We start from the raw sequence: 20,812 nt of genomic DNA on the forward strand, positions 1-20,812 counted from the left end.
TTGAGTGAGGAGAGTACTTAAAAAAGGATGTATGGATATTTGGGAAAATATATAACATAATCAGTCATAAGCTGCATTCTGAATGACTGAACTACCACTACCAGACAGAAAGTAATTAATATAAGTGCAATAATATAAGTATCATCTCAAATTTTACTTAAAATTAAAGACTGTATCGAACTGAAGGAAATATGTATTGCATGCTGTATGATGAAAATCCCTGTTTTCAAACTGCAGACTATGCTGCTTTTTATGGAACACTATGACAAGGGGGAGTAAATGAATGGTGAATGAAAATGAACTAATATATTACGTGATGGAAATCAGTAGGCAATAGTCACAACATGCAACTACACAAGTTAGGCTTTGTAAGCAAGTAAAATGTCTGTTGTGAAGAACACTGAAAATTTTCAATATTTCTTCTGAAATGGAAGCCATATGATGATTAAGCAGCACAAATTTGAACTGTTATTAGAGATTAATCTAAGCAGTAAAGAGCGTGCAAAGAATTGGGATAATTTTAAACTGAAGATTGGAAATGTCACAATGAAAGCAAATGAGATATGGAATGATAGTCACAGTAAGTATCTAAAAGGCTTAAAAAAGTAAGAGATTTACCAAAACACAAAATAACATGTGTAGCACAACAAACTGAGCTGATGAAGAGCAGCTGGAAGAAGCTAGAAAGAATGTGTAAGAGTACTTCAAAAATATGAATTAATGCAAAATGACAGTTTTAGAACAACTATTTTTTGAAAATAATGCTAGAGCAACTACATTGTTAGCTCAACATAAGAGTCAACAAAAGGTTGAAAAGATTACAACTAAAGTCAGGAATTATGACAGTGGTAGTTTAGAAGTGGACCCAGGAAAATTAAAATGTAAACATGATGGTAAATTATTACAGTACACTCTATAAACAAGATGTAGCAGCTAAGAGCAACACAAAAAAAATGGTAAGTTATTTCATTTTGCTTAGAGAGTTGTGGAAGAGACTTACCAATTACCACTCCCTGAATATAGTTATAAATAATGTATAATGATATGTTTATATATAAATAAATTATACAGAACCGGCACTCTTTTTCTGTAAGTGCCATGGGATCCTTCACATTCACCTACACTACCACCAGCTCAGGCAGTAGGGCCTTTGTTTAGTGTCTCATCCAGCGTATGGGACACTAAGGAGTGCAGCACCCCTTACACTGCACTGCAGTTTTAGCATTCAAAAATTAATTCAACTACCAGGTATCGGAATAGAACCCATAACCTTCTGGTCTGCCAGCCCCAAAGGTGAGTGTACTACCTGTTGACAAACAAAGACTGCAATAGACAGGATCATGAAAATGGAATATTAACACAATAGACTGTGTTTATCTAAGTAAGTATATATTTTACCTATCCAGTAATATAGTAAAATAGTAAATGCAAATCATTAGATTAATCACATGACACAGTTGTATTAAACGTTTCAGTGTAAAGACATATATACAAGTAAAATGTTACTGAAAACCAGTATAACCATAAAATAAGTAAAACATTTAACCAGATCCCATTCACACAAAATGTTATTTCAAAGTTAACTGTCATTTTTTTAGAATAGGTTTAATATTTGCTGCTGTATTTAAGCCTGGAAAACAATCAACTTCTAAAAGTGTAATCCATGAGTATTCACATACTTCTAACTCATTGTTAAGATCCCCCCTTTTTAGTCAAAGGACAAATGCTAAGAGCCAGCCAACTGAACACGAATGAGGTCAACTTTAAATTGGAACTGGACAGAATGACCACAGATTTTAAATGCTGTGGTTATAATAACTCATTATTAAGATGTACAGCAGATGAAGTTATTATGGAAAGAACAGGTAAAGCGAGACCCCACTTTTCTAATAATATTAGCTGTGTTAAGTATGCTCACAATTCTATTAAAAATAATAATATACGCTATGTCATGACATATAATTGTAGATAAAAGGATGTTAGGAACATTATTAGAAATAATTGGGGTATTCTTAAAAATATGCCTGAGATAATTAGAATAGTCGGAGAGGCTCCCATGTTTTCACATCATACCTGTCAGAATTTGAAACAAAGATTATGTTATAAGGACTTTAAAAATAATAAAAAATTGAATATAAGTAAAAAAACAGGATACATTTCCTTACTATGGTTACACATACTATAATGATATAAATACAGGTTGTGAATTTATACATCCTAACACCAAGAAGAAATATACCTTTAGGTGTTTTGCAACTTGCAATACCACTGCCATTGTATATATGGCATGCTGTAAGGTATGTCAAGCATTCTATATAGGGAAATGTACAAGAATGTTGAAAGACAGAATTATTGAACACAAGTAGCAACTAATGCTTTGGGTAAGCACATGAGGGAGAAAGGAAGTACACATGCATTTAACAGTGATTGACATCAAACAACTACACTACCAAGTGATTCAAGAAATCACTCGGCTATGTAAATGGCATGGCCATCACTACTAAGTAACAGTACTGTACATGGCCAAAAGACTGGGGATTGGGGAGTTGGGGGAGCTACCAGACACCAGGGAATACTCTTAAAGCAAATGCTGTAATGGAACTGACAGCACAATGGGGATTGGGGTGGGAGGGTACACTAAACCCCCAGTGATAACTTTTAAAGAACTGAAAAGGCATCAATAGTACAATGGGGGATCATGGGTGGGGGAATACACTAGACCACCAGGGCATAATAGATAAAAGTCATATTGGTACTTCAACTGTTACAAGTGTGGGGAGACCCACAGGAGGTTAGACAGCATAAGGACAGGTACGGGAAGTGTGGGGTGTCTGCTTGTGTATTATGCACCTGTGTTCATGGGAAAGTGACTAGGGGGAATGTCACTGCCTACACAAGCAGGAGTTTGCTATCACAAAATCATGATAGTAAATGCAATTCAGAGATGTGCAAATTAGCCAGTAATAAAGTCTAACCTGTCTCTGAGTCACAAATTGGCACATTGTAGAAGCAGGGCCTTTTTAGAATGAGTCCTACATCTCATGCCAGGTGCTCTAATGAATCCCCAGTTATAGCTTTCTGGACATCAGTGTAAAGTTATTATCCACTTTCTGTGAAGATTTGAAAATTAGGTCTTGAGAACAAATATTATTCATTGGTCAGCTTAAATATAATACATTTTTTAAACTGCTTCCTTTATTCTTAAGAACAAGGAAAGCATCTCTCTTTCTCTCTGTATATATCACACATTGGTTACCTCTACCATAGGTATGTAGTCTTCTTGCTTGTTTTAGCATACTTTATTTACGTACATAAAGCTTAAGTCTATAGGTACATGTCACTTAATGCGTAAAACATTTACTTAGCATTCGAACACATTCTGTAACATGGAAATACAATGTTTCGCAATAATTTACATTTTTTGTTCAACCATACAGTATTACTGTCATCATACTGTTACTTTCTAAGTAATTTGCAAATTTATTATGCAAACTGGTTCATTAATATGCATTTTGTGGTTTTGACATTTTACTGTTAATATAAATCTTTTTCTTAGATTAAGCTTCAGCTTTCTCACTTGTTTAAGTAGTAAAACTCAGTTTAATATGTTGTTAAAGTCTGTGATAAAAAAACAAGCTCTTGTGTAATCATTCTGTGACTTTCACTGCACAATAGGAGGTGCTTCTGGGGTTGACCTTTCTGTTTAGTGGATAGTCAATACTCGTTTTTCTTTTTAAGTGAAGTGCATAAAATATCATAAAATATGTTCAGAATTACTTATTTACTAGTAGAGATAAATTCCTGACTGGAAGAGTGAACAGAATACAGTGTGAGATGGCAGAAAAGTATGCAAACACTTACACCAAATTATGTGAGTAAAAAGTAATAATCACCTCTTTTTTCTGAGGAAACAAAATATACGCATTGATAGTCTAGTATACCCTGAAAGAATTATAACAGCTTCTCCCCCCACACCCCCCAACTAAATATACCAACTCCAAGATCACAGTACAGTGGAGAAAAGGGCAAAGTTCCCCACATTGGCCAACCGACTCTTTCCGCAGTGAAAACTTAAGATGTTCTAGACATTCATGAATGTAAACTTTTGTAGTTTCCATCTCATGTTTTGCAACTCAATGTTTTTATATATATCTATATATATATATATATATATATATATATATATATATATAGATATATATATATATTTATATATATATAAATATATATATATATCTATATATATATATATATATATCTATCTATATATATATATATATATATATATATATATATATATATATATATATATATATATATACAAACATACATTCATACGGATCTACTTCATATGTTCAGCACTTCAAAATGCCGACTTTCATATGGCTGAGACCATATGATCAACATTTGAAATGTCGAACATATGAAAGAAAAACAGAAAAAACAACAAACACTCACAGAAACACTGCTAGCAGGGTGGAAAGCCCCCCTTCACCCCCTGTGGGGGGCTTTGCCCCCCACCCCCGTAACTTAAATATAACAACTTCGAGATCGCACTACAGTGCGGAAGATAGAATTCTTTCCATTCTGCACTGTAGGGAGATGCCAGTTCCCCATGGTTGACATTTTGAAAGTCGATCATGTGGTCTCAGTCATATGAAAGTTGACTTTCTGAAGTGTCGACCATATGAAGGGGACCCATATATACATACGTATATATATATATATATATATATATATATATATATATATATATATATATATAAATATGGGTTACCTTCATTACATTGATAGACCATTTCACTGGCAAGCAAATCAGCAAGACCATTTCACTGAAACTTCATTTCACTGACAACTCATTTCACTGACAACTCATTTCATCGACAGTGAAATATGGACTGTTCCCCACTCTCGTGTGATCCTGGAGTTAGAATATATTACAAGGGGGGTGTGGGGGCATAGCCCCCCACATACTTTGGCTGTATATTGTTTTCTGGAAAACAGTTATTCATTGCACTTGTAAGTATCCATCTGTATAGCTTAAAACATTTATAATATGTGGGGAACAAGCCATATATCACTGTTGATGAAATGAGTTGTCAGTGAAATGAAGTTTCAGTGAAATGGTCTTGCTAATTTGCTTGTCAGTAAAATGGTCTGTCGATGTAATGAAGGTAACCGATATATATATATATATATATATATATATATATATATATATATATATATATATATATATATATATATAGACATATATAGAGATATATATATATATATAAAGAGAGATATAGATAGACATGCATATATATAGTTGCCAGATATTTTTTTTATTGGGAGTCAAGAAACCCTTATTTGCATTTTAATTGTATTAATAGAATAGAATTTTATTTTACTGGCAACCTGGGAGGTATGAAATGTGACCTAAAGGAGACACTTAGATTGATCAGGAATATTCTAAAGTTTCTACATGTTCCAAAGCCAGCATCTCTAATACTTTAGCTCCAGGTTGCTTGTTTAGGTAATTCATTTTAATAACAAGTTTTGAAGTAAATGGTTTGTTTTGGCTGTATAACATTGATAGTACACATATTTAGATAACATTATTAGGTTCATAGGTTCATAGGTTTATACTAGGCTATCTGCCCTAAGGCATTTATAAGCCTAGCCCAAATTATTGTGGCTTACGCCACCCCTTATATGAAAAAATACTGTGCCCATTAGTTTGTTGTGCCTCTGTCCAGCAGTGACCCAGAGATGATTCCCGGGGTAAACCTACGATCTCCCATCCACAGGTCATTTGTCACTATTATAGAATATATGGATAAATAAAATCAAAACATAGTGAACTCCATACAAAATATAGTTATACAACAGAGAAAAGATGTAATAAAAATAATCAATATAAAGTACATATTATTTATGATCTGATATAATAATATATCATAACTGAAATATATGTCTCAGGCAGCTTGTAGAGGAACAGTATAAGAGTAAAATTATAACAGCAGCTAAATATCTGTATATTTGGTTGAAAATTATATAAAACATATGCAGAGAGTTGTTTTTAATGTAATTTTTATTTAGAATGAAGATGTGATTAATCAATAAAGGTATATACTTATCTATATACAAAAGGCACAGAAAGAAGTTAAGTTTTGAGAAGGAAATCTGTTACTTTAAAATTTGTTATATAAATAGCTTTAGACAGTGCTTTGGGGCTTTTGGGAAACTTACATACCCTCCTTAAAAGTCTCACTGACTACATGCCTACTTACTACTTATTAACCTAAAAATTGAACATATGTTTAAATGGATACAAAGTAATATGTAATAAGATATATGAATTAAAACATGTTTCCTTTTGACCACACACACACACACACGCACACACACACACACACACACACACACACACACACACACACACACACACACACACACACATGCATACATTTAGTGTAAAGGTAATTAGCATAAACATTAGCATAAATATTTATATAGAAAAGTCTCAAACTGGTATTATGACAAGTGAAAGCAATGAGATAAATACTTATGGGAACTGCAAGAAAAGAGAGATAATGTAAAGATAAAAATATAAAAAAAGTAAATTGCCTATTATCAGAAATGAAAGAAATAAATGCAGAGTTTCAGAACATCCTAAAACATAAGTTCTCCTTAGTTTAGAAAAAGTCAAATTACATTATTATTATCTAACTCCTAAAGGCTTCCATATGTTTGCTCTTAGATACAAAATGATATTAAGAATTGATCACAACAGTACAGTTATCGCAGGTAGCAATAGAAAATATACTGAAATAGGAGAAATTATGGACTGTTTAAAAATACTATGAGAAATTAATGCAAAAATAATACTGAAAGAAAAAGAAAACGCAATTGAGCCTTTTTAAATAGGAACGTCTAAAAATATTTTCCTAGCATGTAACCAAAATAAATAAATAAATAAAAAACAGAAAAAAAATTTCTAAAACAGTCGTAAATGAGAAAATTAGATGTCTGAAGGAAAATAAAGTTTCAGGCAATGACAACAACATTACTGAATTATATAAAATATTACCTCCAAATGTTTTATCTCTTTTACAAAATGTTTTCACAGAAAGTGAAGCTACATTTAACATACATCCATTATGGAAATATACAATACTTTCTCCCTTATTGAACCAGAATAACAATCCATTTCAATGCCCCTCTTATTATCTACATTATTACTCAATGTTGATTACAAAATTTTCATGCCAATACATACATAGAGATTAAAATATGCTACCCACATTAATAAAGGAAGATGAATATGGCATGCCATTAAATAGGCAAATACAAGGTAACATCAAAGAATAATTATTTCAGATTTCCAAGCTGGCTGCTTACTAATCAACAGCTTAATTTCAGCTCTCACAGTGTGAAAAAAGAAACTGGGATAAAGGAGTGCCACTGAAACTGTTATTTGGGTAAAATGTAATTACTGGCTGGTAAGTACACTGCCTGGATGCCAGCAAAGAGGAACTTTGGATATCCTGAAAGAAAATCAGCCAGAAAAATTGAAGAGAAAACACTGGCTGTGAAGGATCCTGCAAATGTTCAGCAAACATCAGTCCATGCTTCAACTTTGGTTCAAAAAATTGCTTCCAATAATGTAGAGGAAACAATATTTAATGGCTACACTAAGTGCACATGATCTGTATTCAAGAACATCCCTACCACATTTTTGTGCTTTCTAGTCACTCAGGTTACATTAAGTGGTAACCTTTATGAAGCCTCTTCTATATTTAAGGCTGCAAGAAAATCAGTAGGAAAACTAAAATTAAGAGGAAGAAGGTGTGAATTATGCTTGTACCATCTGCTCAATTAGAACAGTGCACACTTAGTGTATACTTAGTGTAGGAGTTAATGAATCACAGGGAATAAATCAAATGTACTCAGAGGTCATTAAAATAAATAAAACATTATAGGAGTATATCACATCAAATAACACAAATGCTGAAAACAGGATAAGCTTTAAATAGATATTCATGTGAACTGATAAAACTGCAAAAAGCAGAGGCTGAAATAAAGAAAAGGCTGGCTGGCTGACTATAAGGCATCTAAAGAAGGGCTATTTCAAAAACACAGAGTTAGAACACAGAATGCAGAGAAAATCTGATTTTTTTATGCTATATCAGAAAAAATGGAAGGAACAGACTGTATTACTTTAGGAAGGTTCAAATAAGCAACTGCACTTTTGTTCCACAGCAGAACCTGTTTATGGAAAGGCTCTATCAAGTGCATGTTCAAAACCTAGACATGAGAAAACAGCCAAGACTGGCTGGGAGTTTTTGGCTGGCATGAGCTCGGAGACAGCCATGTCAGTTCCAAGGATGGAACCAAGGTTCTAGTAGTAATAAATGAACAAAGATCTACAACATAGATGCAACGTTATGGTAAGACATAACTTCTTTTTTTTAACTCAAATCAGACATGACCAGCAAACAAGTTTAAAAAAAAATCAGTAGCTGATGCTAAGCGATCTTCCCTTGGAAACAAGGCCGTGGAATGGATTATCATGGACCTCATTAACAAGGACATTGGCAACTTCCAATCATTTGATCCCACACAGTTTGGCTTTGTCAGAGACACAGGAAAATGTGAGTAATAATACTGATCGCTAGATGGACTCCAATAATGATAGAAGAGGAAAAAAATACCCTAATGGTAGATTTGTGGTAGTAAGGGGTTATTGCCAGGGAGGAGGATTATGCTGGCATACATTTATATTTCACAAAAAAATTCTGTTATGAAGCTTAAAAAAAATTAAGAAATAATTAGCTTTCAGCATGGAAATTACTTATTCGTGGAGACAGGAATTTGATTTGCAATAGTGAAGATGTATCAAGGGGCCCTAGAAGGTGAAATTTAACAAAGAAGGGTAGATTTGTGAAGAAATTTAATAAAATATTTGGTATGGAAGCTGTAAATTTGTTAGTAAGAACTGAGAGAATTTACATATTATTTCCCCAGGGTACAATAATTTGGCTGGACTGGATAGAAAATATATTTCACAGGAACATGTGCATTTAACTGAAAGCTGCAACACACATTCAGTAGCTATTTCGAATCACGCATTGATAAAAACTAAGATGAAAATGCAGGATAATGAAGTAAAAATGAGACACTGATGCTTTCCAAATTGCATGTTAAAAAAGAGGAATTTAGGGAATGGGTAGCAGAAATGATTTGAGAGTTATTAGGGATCAAATTAAAATGGTGTTTAAAATATAGCAGAAATAAAACAGAAAGAAATAATGCTAAGAAATAATAAGAATTATTTAGAGGGACTGAGAAAGGTTACATTATTGCAGAATAAGGGTAATCTCACAGAACAGGAACAGGCAAAACTGCAGAGTGATAAAGAGAAATAAGGGAGTAATGGGATAATATGCATGAGTTTAGAAAGGTTGCTGTTAAGCAACTATTTTTTGATAACCCTAGAGAACAAGAACTTTAGCACAGTGACTTAGGCAAAAGAAATTAGAAAGCATTCTCACCAAACTTAGGGAGCCTATGACAAGAAAAATAATCAGAGATTCTATAGAACTATTAGAAATATTTCAGACATTTTATGAAAAAAAAATGTATAAAGCAGAGGAATCTTGAAATCAAGAAAGAGCCAAATGGAAATATTTATGGAAGACTTAATTATACCAAGATTAGAGAAAGATTGATGGTCAACAACTACTACTACTGAAGATAGTAGGAGATAAGACAAAAATGATTATGTATAATCAATCTGCAGGGATGTCACAAGGAACAGATTGTTTTCCTGTGTAAGTTTGGAAGTTACTAGGGAAGAAAGTGATAAAGATCTGGAAAATTCTGTTTAATATCATCTTAAAAAGAGGGGAATCACCAGCATCTTGGAAGAAAGTTGTGATGTCTGTATTAGCCAAAGAGGGTGTATACCCATCATGCCCAGACTGATATAGACCCATTTGAAGTTACTTAAATTAGTATTATTAAGGGTATATGTCTATACTAGCTAAAAGAATGGCAAAGGCGATATGTATGGATCAATGTGGTTTTGTAAACGGCAGACAAACATTTGAGAACATTAATAGAACAATGATGATCTTGACTGAAGCAAAATGTAAGAAAATACGGCTGCTATTAGTGGGTCCTGATGCAGAGAAAGTATTCGGCAGAGTAAGCTGGGATTTATGAGTAGGGTAATGGATGCATTTGCATTCCCTGATACAATAATAAGGTTAAGTAGGATATATGAAGGATCAGAGGTAAACATTAAAGGGGAGGATTCCTCTCTGATAACTTGCATTTGTGCATATATACCAGGCAGGAATATCCTATTTTCTCTTGGTTATTTGCTTTGCATTTAGAGCCAGTTAGAGACACTGACAAAGAAAATAAGGGACTTAGAAATTCAAGGATATAATTGGTATGGTAATCAGAAAAAGTTGGTTTTATTTGCAGATGATATTTGTAAGTGATAAATCCAAAAAAGGACATCTCGGTGTCATGGAGAAATCTGAGGCAGTTTCAAGTCTTTTTGGGATATAAAATTAAAGAAGGTAAAACAAGGTAAAACAAAGGCTATAGCTGTAAATTCTGTACCCACACATGACTTGGTTCAGTAATGCCTATATTTATGAGGGCATAATAAGATGAAGTATTTAGGAGTATGAATTAAAAAGGCTTATGTTATGGCAACTAAGGATATATGGGATGGGGCTGTAGCAGAACTGAGAAACTGGAAACTTTTGTTTATAGATATGGATAGTAAGAAGCAAACAGTGAAAATGTTTAGTCTCTTTAGTTTTATATTCACATCAGGCATATTTTTAGCAACCTGAGAAAATGTAGCCAATAATTAAAGAAATAGGGGATTTATCTTGAAGGGAAAGAAGGCAAAATGTAACAGTTAAGCAGGATAAACTGGTCCACTCAATAGAACAAGATGGTTTAGGATTACCTGATTAGAAATGATATTTCAGAGCTACATGTTTAAGGCTCATATATATATATAACACAAGCAGAAGGTTATCATTGAAAGTGGGAAGGAATGACAATGAAGTGGGGGCTTAATAAATAAAGAGAGAATGGGATTTTTGAAGCAGATCATTGAGTAGAATAATAACCACCACACAGAATAGTATATTCATAAAGTTGCTGAAAGAATTCTAGGAACTAAGCTAACACATGAATGGAGAAATTAGATTAGAGGAGTACAGAAAATAGGCAAGAAGGGCTGGAATTTCCTGGAGAAAACTGTAAAGGAAGCACAGTTTTGGGTGCAAATAACTAGACAGGGAACAGTACCAGAGTAAGATGAGACCAAGACGAAATCTGGAGTGCAGGTAAGTGACTGCTTTCCCTATCAGGGATTGATATCACAGTATACACAATAAGAAAGAGATAGGGGAAAAACTGCTCTAATAAAGGTTTTAATCAAATCTGGAACAATATACTTACAAAATTCAGTTATCTGCCAACAATACATTGTTAAGAATAAGTAATAATGGAGTATTCAGGAGTATGGATTAAAAAATGATTCTAGTGTGGCAGCTAAGGATATGTGGGAAGTTACTAAACAAAAGATAATACAAAAACTGAGAAAATGAAAACTTTGCTAAATGGATATGGATAGTAAGATACAAGCAGTTAAAATGTTTTTAGTCCCTTTAGTCGTATACACAGGTCAGGCATATTTTTATTAACCAGAGGAGATATTGTGGATAGCAATTAATAAACAGCTGAAGGAATTTATCTGGGATGGGAAGACAGCAAGAGTCAAATAGGATAAGCTGATTCTTCCAGGAGAACAGGAGAGATTGTTATTCAATTTCAAGGGACATTTTAGATCAATGCAGCTAAGGATCCTAAACATAGCACAAGCCAAAAATTATAATTCAATGTGGAAAAGGATGATGATGAAACTTGGGGGGGGGGGGTGATCAAGAAACAAGAAGAGGCTGGGATTTTGGATGCAGGCCTTTAAGGAGAATAACAATAATCATACAGAATATTATATCCGTAAAGTAACAGAAAGTATCCTAAGAACTAAGCTAACATGGGAATGGAGAAAGTAGAGTCTGCCAATAGGGATGACTGCAATTAGGGAAAAAGGCAATAGGCCAAGAGGAGGCTGGAATTTATTGGAGAAACTGGCAAAAAAAACAAGGTATTGGGGGCAAATAACTAGAGAGGGAAAATGATAGAATGGGAAGATGACAAGAATTTATTTGTTTTGCAGGTTGGAGATTGGCTTCCGTATCAAGAACTGATATCAGAGTATAGGCAAAGAGAAAGAAATAGGAAGGTCCAAAATGAAATACCAACACTGGTAGAGTTTTTAGTAGAATCTAGAACAGAAGCTGCCATTAAAAAGGGAATAATTAGTACAGCATATAAAATATTAATGATAATTATAAGAATCAATCAGAGGAGGCTAGAAAGGAATTAGAAGAGAGACTGGATAAGCAATTCACAAAGAAACAATGAGAGGATATACATATGTCACCCATATATTCAACAAAATCTAGAAGATTTAGGATGTTTTCTTGGAAATGTTTACATATATATTTTTATACCTCAATTAGACTCCAGAAAAAATGTCCTCAGGTAGACGCAAAATTGGAGGTGTGACAGGGAAGAAAGAGGCAATTGGGAACATATTTTCTGTGAGTGTGGTAAGTTGTTGGACTTTAAGGATTCCCTGTGAGATATATTGCCAGGGATGCTGGGTGGGCAGATTGATGTGATGAGGGAGATGGGTTTTCTGAGCTATGATACAGAATCAGAATTGACTAAAGATGCTAAGGCCTTGCTGTGTCTAATTATGGTGGCTGTCAAGAAAGCAATTACTAGAAAATGGAAATCAAAATCTAAGCCAACTGTATTAGAAATACTAAATATGGTAACATATATAAAACAACTAGAATTCAGAGCTTTAGAAAAAGGTAGGAGCAAACTGCATATGAAAAATGGGAATTGTAGGATCAATACATACAGGGGAGGAATGTGGTTTAAAAGAAGGCAGGAGTTAAATGAGCTATGTAATGTTTGACTGAAAATGATTGGTTAGCTTATAAGTGATATATTATGTTGGCAACTGGGAGTGTATCAGTATGTTTTTTTTTTTGTTTTTTTTTTTTTTGTAAAATGCTTGTAACTAGGATTGTGTCAGTGTGGTTTGTTTTCATCTATATAAATGCGTGATTGCCTATGTTGTAAATGACGATTTAATAAAAAGGTTTCTTGTTTTACAAAAATAATAAGTAATATTGATTCTTCAATGATAATATAAAAATATGAAAATATTTTTAATTGCTGTCAAGACTAAAGTTCAGTCAAAATAAAACTAACACTGTATTTATTAACAAAGTGTTAAATTATTTGATTGGAACTAATAGCAAATGTAAATGGAATAGTAAAGAGATTAAATATTTAGAGGGTACTCTTACATGCAATTGTAGAAGATTGTCAACAATAAGCTGACAGAAATGTATTAAAATATTAATACAGAAATAAATTATATAAGTTACTATTTTCTATGGAAGATAAGTTGATTTTAATCAAATTGATCATTTTACCAAAATAGTTTGCAATATATAGACAACTTCTTTAATTTAATTCATTGTAAAGATCACATTAATCAATTTAATGACATCCATTTGAAGTTTTTATCACACTGCAACAAACCTAAAATAGTTTCAAGTTAATATGTAAGAGGATCAAAAGATGTGAAGAGGAATTACTGACCTAGAAATGTATGCTATGAGTTCAATTATTAAAACAGTAGCTTCGTGGATAGATTCTGATTACTTATCCAACTGGAAATAAAACTGCATGAAACCATTTATTTGTTTATTTATTTGACATTTGTCTATCAGGAAAATCCTATTGGATACATGTCCCATTTTAGCGCAGGCAAGTGGAGAAAAGCTCTTAACATTTTAGAATGACATAATTGTAATGAAAAAATAGCAAATTAAATAATGTAATTCAAACACAAAAATTAAATATTAGCAAATTAAACAATATAATTCAAAAACAAAAATGAAATATTAACAAACTGAACAATATAATTCAAAATAGCAGAGTAAATAAGAAAAAAAATATCACTATAAAACTTTACATATCTAGAAGAACAATATAAATTGGCTGTTAAAGAAATATTTATTTAAAAGCACAAATAATCCAGCAGATTCTGTTTACATAAACATCTTAAAATGTTAAGAAACTGCATATATAAATGCCCAGAGACAAAAGTGTGATGGTTCACTTCATTTTCTACAGCATTTATGCCAAATTGTATAGACAGTCTGAACTTTCAAAAATGTTAAGCTTAGAAACTAGGGATCTGATCTTTTGTATTAAAATGTTAAGAGAAATTACAGAGTTTAACACAGACTATTTAATCAGTAAATATGATATAGATATGGAAAACTAGCTTACTATACAACTCAATAGATAATTTATTCTCAAATATAATTAAAAAGAATATCCATGCATTCTTGATTTTCTAAAAAAAATCAAAATAAATGGTAAAATAGAGAGATTATACTAATCCAAAATATATATAAATAATTAATAACTATAAATGTATCAAATATAGCTGCTGGGATATGCTTTCCAAATGAGTGTCTTAACTTTAACTACAATTGATAAAAAAGTATTTTACTATCCTTAAAAGGTTATTCTCTTATAAATGTCCACATATATCTTATATCACCTCACATAGAACTGAACTTACATAAAAAAGATAGATATTGTTGTTGGAGATGTAAATTCTTAAAGAAGATTGGAAAAATATGTTTTATGACTATAATTTCTACAACTTTTTTGGCAGAAGTACAATGCTTCCTGCAAGCATTGTGGTCTGATAAACGTATATGAACTAATCTTTAGGTGTTGTTTAATACTCCAGTTCCTGGATGTGAACCAAAACCTCAGATCCCACTGCTCTGAAGCTTATTAACAATATGTAAGAAAATGACTACAAAGAATTGGGAAAAATAGGTTACTCCTTAATTTACAGAATTTATAAATACTGTCAATGTTGTTTTCAAATAAAGAAATGTCTACTATTAGACAGTGTCAGTACTAATCTCTCTAAGCCAATCCATTTCTCAGGGAGATACCTGTTAATGCATACATAAAGAAAGAAAGAAAGAAAGAAAGAAAGAAAGAAAAATAACCACATACGATAATTATTGGATAAAATTAAACCAGTTATTAATTTCTACGATCAGTTTATGGCTGTTTAATGAATTGTAATGATATGTATAACATGAATACATGTAGACACTTCTGAAAATAGTTATTAGTTTTAGTATGTCAAATTTTTGTTCATGTACATAAAATTTCAATAAAAATAATTAAAAAAATAAGTAAAAAATGGACAAAAGCAGCTGGCTCTACAACTGACAATATTGAATAAATGTATACATTAAGGATAGCAGCTGTGCATCTCTGAATGCCTGAAATTGCAGATAAACTCACTACACTAAAGCTATATAGAGTTAAAGATTAGCACAGAAGCTGTTTAATTATAACAGACTCACCTTCTCAGCATCTCCCATTCCTTCTGTATCAACAACCATTAGACAGCAGTTGGGCTGCTTGGGATGAGGAATGACCCACATCCATATTCCTTTTGTGTGAGACTGGACAGTGGATCCCAAAGAAAATCCTAAAATAACCCAAACATTGTCATTATAAAAGTAGAAATACACTATAATGTATTTGTTACAATTTACAACCTCAATTTCAAAGAGCTGCTGATGACATGAAAACATTGTGAAATACCATAACATTTCTAATACCTGTTTGCTTGCTTATTTTATATGTTTTGACTTCTCTTCCTAGCACTTGCCAGAATATAATTTCTCATCTTTTACTGACAAGTTCTACCATCTTGCTAATAAAAAATATACTTTTATTTATGTATGTTAGTCATTTAGACACAACAACATCTAAATTTATAGGAAACCAAGAGGGCATTCATAATAAGACATGTAAATCTGATGACAGGATTGTTTTCCAGTTCTATGTCACTAATCATAGCTTAATTTCATCATCTATAACAAATTCTTCTTTTCCATTTGGAAGGTTTTCCTAATCTCATTCAATGCATATTAAACATTTATGCAGTATTATACAGCTCAAATAACTAGACTGAATCAAGGAACAGAACTGTACAAAGTCAAATCAAAAACAAAACTCAGGAACAGCATGTACCTGGGTATGTGACATAATTATTTTATTCCAGTCTTCAGGCAACTTTGGTATAAAATATAGCTACCTGTTTTCAGTCACAGAGGAAGTACCTCTAAAAGTTTTAGGAATGACATTAACTTGAAAGGTGTTAACAAGCATTGTCAGTACTTATTGTCTGCTTGTAATGATGTGCTCCAATTTTCTGAATGACTGAATTTTGTCTAAGATAGTGGGAATTGGAGCCCTAGAACAATCTCCTTCCGATTTCTGTTTTTTATTACTATTATTGATGGGTTCTTGATTCACAAGTGGTTTCCTAAGTTCAGTTATTTTATGGCTATTCTGGGGTTTCATGAGATGCCCTGTGACATTGTTATGTTTGTTACTCCCATAGTTTACTTAGTGTTCCATAGCACCCTTCAACATTTCTCATCATTACTGATTTTCTACTTTGTTGCATTGCACTGGACCACCCAGTTTGAGACTGTGTGTGGTCCTGTAAGTTGATGGTCTGCATAGCCCGATTCATGTCACTACTGGTGTTGTTCTTAAGTTAACTGCTTTGCTTCAAAGATTTCTTGCAACCTGATGAGCCTTACTTGCACCAATGATTTGAAGTATTTTGCAAGCAGGCTGATATTTGCACAATCTCTGCACCATTAATTTTGTGGATTACGCAGCTGGATTTGATTAAATTGTTGTGTTATCTTCCTTATGGTCTAACAATGAACAGATTCTTTCTATGGCTATATTGTTACATGAACTGTGCAGCTATCTGTTTTGAAATTGTGTACAACATGGAGACAGTGGTTTAGGAACAATGGGTACTTAGGAATATGTTTGGACTTGAATTAAGAGAATTGTGCAACCCATGTCTTACATCTCTGTCAAACCTTGTTTTTTGCAGCTATTCCAGGATTTATCCTAAAGTTGCAGTTATTGGTATGCTGGAGAACTTTGCAAAGTCATACAGTTTAAATATTATTATCAGTGGATACATTTTAGTAACTATTGTACACATTTTAGTTTACTATAGACAGTGTGTCATCACTGCCTAGACAAATTTGATTTGGTTCCATTAGTAATTCCTGCAAATAGGTGCCCTGAATTTTACCATTCAAGTGGTCTAATTGTCGTATTACCCTCTGGTTTCTTTTTTTTCTTTCTTGTGAGAGGAGAAAGAGCCAGGCTAGTTCAGGAGTTATGATTGCTTTAAGATCATTTTAACAATCTATCTGCTTTAGCTAAGCTCTTTAAACTTATATCAGTAATTCCAATAAACAGCTACACCCATTTGCTATTTGTGTAGTATAACTGTTGATATTAATCCCTGGTTTCTTTCTTGAGAGAAAAGTGGGAGACAGGCCAGTTCAGAAGCTATGACCTCTTGAAGGCAGTTCCAGGATATTCAGCACAGAGCTAAATGTCTAAGAATGTTTCACACCTTTCAACCATGTTCTTATTGTGTTCTTGAGCCAGGTATATCTATTATTATCTTCCCCTTTTGATAATTTGACCACAAAATTCCCTCCCTCCCTCTCCTGTTTTATTCACTGCTGTCAGTAAGAACACAAGTGTCATTCTGCAAAGTCATCCCACTTAAGCTATTTAACTATGTTTGCCCTCCCACTGTGTTTCATAGAGCCAGAATACCAAGTGCCCAACAAGCCAGTCTGTGTTGATCTTTTAAACTTCATGGGTCTTGCGTTGCCCACCCTTATTATACATTTAGTCTTTGCTAGACCCCCCCACTCTCCTGCTAATGAGCACTAGGATATCCCCTTTGACTGTTAAAGCTTGGGACACCATTTCTTTTATATAATTCTACTTGCTTAGTGCACAGTGCAATGCTTAGAAGTCTGGCCTCCTTTTTTCTAGCTTGCTTTTAAAATCTGCAATATCTAGGGCATGACTACCAATCACTGATGAGCCTTCTCTTTATTTTGCATTCTAGCAGAGTAACATACAGTCTGTCTTGCATTGCACTTTACTAATCTAAACAGGTATGTATTGGGCAAGATGAAAGGTTACCTGCTAGCTTTACCTTTGTTTCCAGCATTGTAGCAGTAGATCCCCTAAGACAGTGAACAAACTGCCTTATGCTCACAGATAGAGAACTTATACTCAGCAGTAATAATTACATCAGTGAGAGGTGTAAATACCTAATTAATAATGGAGGTTTCCCTCTCACCTAAAAACTTTCCCTGTGAGTTTCATATACCACCACCACAATCCTCTCATCACACCAAAATGTTTTATGCTGATACTGTAAAGAAATCACTCCCAAAGCTTCCTAGAAATACAGTCTCATCCAAAGTCAGGCTTCTCATCCACCTTACAAATACCTCTCATAGCCACCCTGAGCAATAAGTAAATAAATACATAAATAAATAAAGCCTACAAATCTTCCTTTTTCAACCAGAGCAAAAATAAAAGTATTATAATAATAGATGAATCTGTTGTCAGGCACCCTGACTCATCACTCACAAGACTGGACAAAGAGAAGGTTAGAGTGAGTTATCTTTTAGGTGCCAGGATCTCTGGCATTACAAACACCCTAAGGGCTCTATCAGCTAACAAATATGACTACAACATTAATGGTGGTACATTTAGGAATGATCTACTTGTCATGTAAAACCTGAGGGATATGCAGAGAGACATTTCAGAACTTTCCATGAATGTTACAAAAGCAGGTAAAACACTAGTTCTGAGTGGAATCCTTTATTCACCTCAAAAGATACCTGGATACAAAGAAAAGATAATTGGATTCAATAATTAGTTAAACTGGTGTAATTTCAGGTGGATATAGTATGTGTCAGTATGGAATAAGGTGCTCAACAATCCAGCTTCCTTCACCAAAGATGACTTGTACCTTTCATTACAAGGCTTCCACACACTGGTCAAAGCCTTTGCTGTCTCTTGTACATTTTTATGCAGAGTCCAGTTGATGGGCATTCCAATGTAATCAACATATCAGTCCCCAAATCAGATCCTGTTAAGGTGGCTCTCCACAATGGCAGAAGTCTATAGAATAAATTGCTTCTTCTTGAGGTATTGCTGCACTTGGAAAGCATCTACATCTACATAGTTACTGAGACTTAAATTAAATGCAGAGGCAACACTCTTTCTATCATGCCTTCAGACCAAATGGCAAATGGGATGAAGTCTCCATATTTCTGAAGGAGCATTATCATTATTACCTTGAGGTAGATCCCTAGTGACTCACAAAATGAGGTAATTGAACTGCAAGTCTTTCTAGAAAGGATTACTTATCAACTACTAGAAGGTAACAGAATACCTTTCTTGATCCCTGATATCCTTTGTATGATTCCTCAGAGTTCTAACTGATCTCTCTGTTAGCAAAAACACACTTATTTTGGGTGACTCCATCTACCTTTCAATAAATTGGGATACCTAAACATCCAGTGTAGGATATACTCAATAATACCAAGATTTAATAAACAAAAATTTCCTTGAGCAATTGGTAAATAAACCTACTAGGGTACACAGCATTCATGACCTGATTCTTACAAATATGGCTGTCTCTTTCACCACTCATTTTTTATCTACTTCCTCAGTGAAGTTTGATGACAAACTTGTGATCTTCTCATTTAAACTCCCAAAAGGTTGTACAACAAACTCTCACTGCATTTAAGTTTTACAGACATTCCAGTCTCATCCTTTTCCATGAGGAAATGCCAATATCAAAATCCATTTATGACTGCACTTCCCCTAACCTCGATACAGCAGCTAGCTACACAAACAAGCTCTATAACTGTTTACAAAATTGCATAGAGTTAGCAGTCTCTACCAAAACTAGATATCATGTGAAATTTTAAAAAACAAACCAGCATGGTGGTCCATCACAACAAATACATTTTATAAGAAAAGAAAGAAACTCCTTAATTTATTTAGTAGATCTGAAATGTCTTGACTCAAGGATAATATCAAAATTATTACAAAAAAATCTGAAGAATGCTAACATGCCCAATAAAGGAGCCCACTGAACTTGGACTGGCCTCTGGAACCAGAGCTATCTACAAATCCTCTTTTAGCTATGTTCATAAACTAAAAAACAATACTCTACATTGCTCTGAACTTATTCTTAATCACACTTCCTATTCAGACCCATTAGACTTTGCCAATGTTCTAGCAAACAAATGTAGTGCCAACTTGATGATGACCCTCCATAAGGGTGACCTTATAACCAATTTGGGTAATTACAGACCTATCAGCCTTACAAGCCTCATCTGCAAAGTCACTGAATATATTATAACTGACCTCATAAACTTGGATATCAAAAATCTTATTCGACTTGACCCCCAACAGTTTAGCTTTTTAAAGGGTAGATCCATCTCTGTCCCTCAAGGCTAAGTGTTGTGACTTCTCCTTTTTGGTATTTACTTCTCAAGTTTCCAAGCAGACAGCCAAAGACCTGTGGCTAGCAAAGTCTGCAGACAACTCCAAACTGGAGGTTGTTGCAAAGTCACGCTATGACACCCAGACCCACCAGAATGAACCTTCCCTTGTAAATTCTAGGTGTATTGAAAATGGGCTCAAACTATATGCTAAAAAGTACTGTATC

At 33.5% G+C, this 20,812-nt stretch overlaps 1 protein-coding gene across 1 annotated transcript in view; it reads right to left on the minus strand.

The window, feature by feature from the left end:
• Nucleotides 1-20,812, minus strand: part of LOC122799626 (guanylate-binding protein 1-like) — a 1,262,734-nt gene that overhangs the window by 1,171,307 nt on the left and 70,615 nt on the right. The window contains exon 3 of the mRNA XM_044068814.1: nt 15,573-15,700. Coding sequence (XP_043924749.1) covers nt 15,573-15,700 — 128 coding nt within the window. The remainder of the gene's footprint in view (nt 1-15,572; nt 15,701-20,812) is intronic.

This window comes from Protopterus annectens, chromosome 4.part0, assembly GCF_019279795.1.
Source record: "Protopterus annectens isolate FY-2018-M chromosome 4.part0, PAN1.0, whole genome shotgun sequence".
In the NCBI taxonomy this organism is placed as follows: Eukaryota; Metazoa; Chordata; order Ceratodontiformes; family Protopteridae; genus Protopterus; species Protopterus annectens.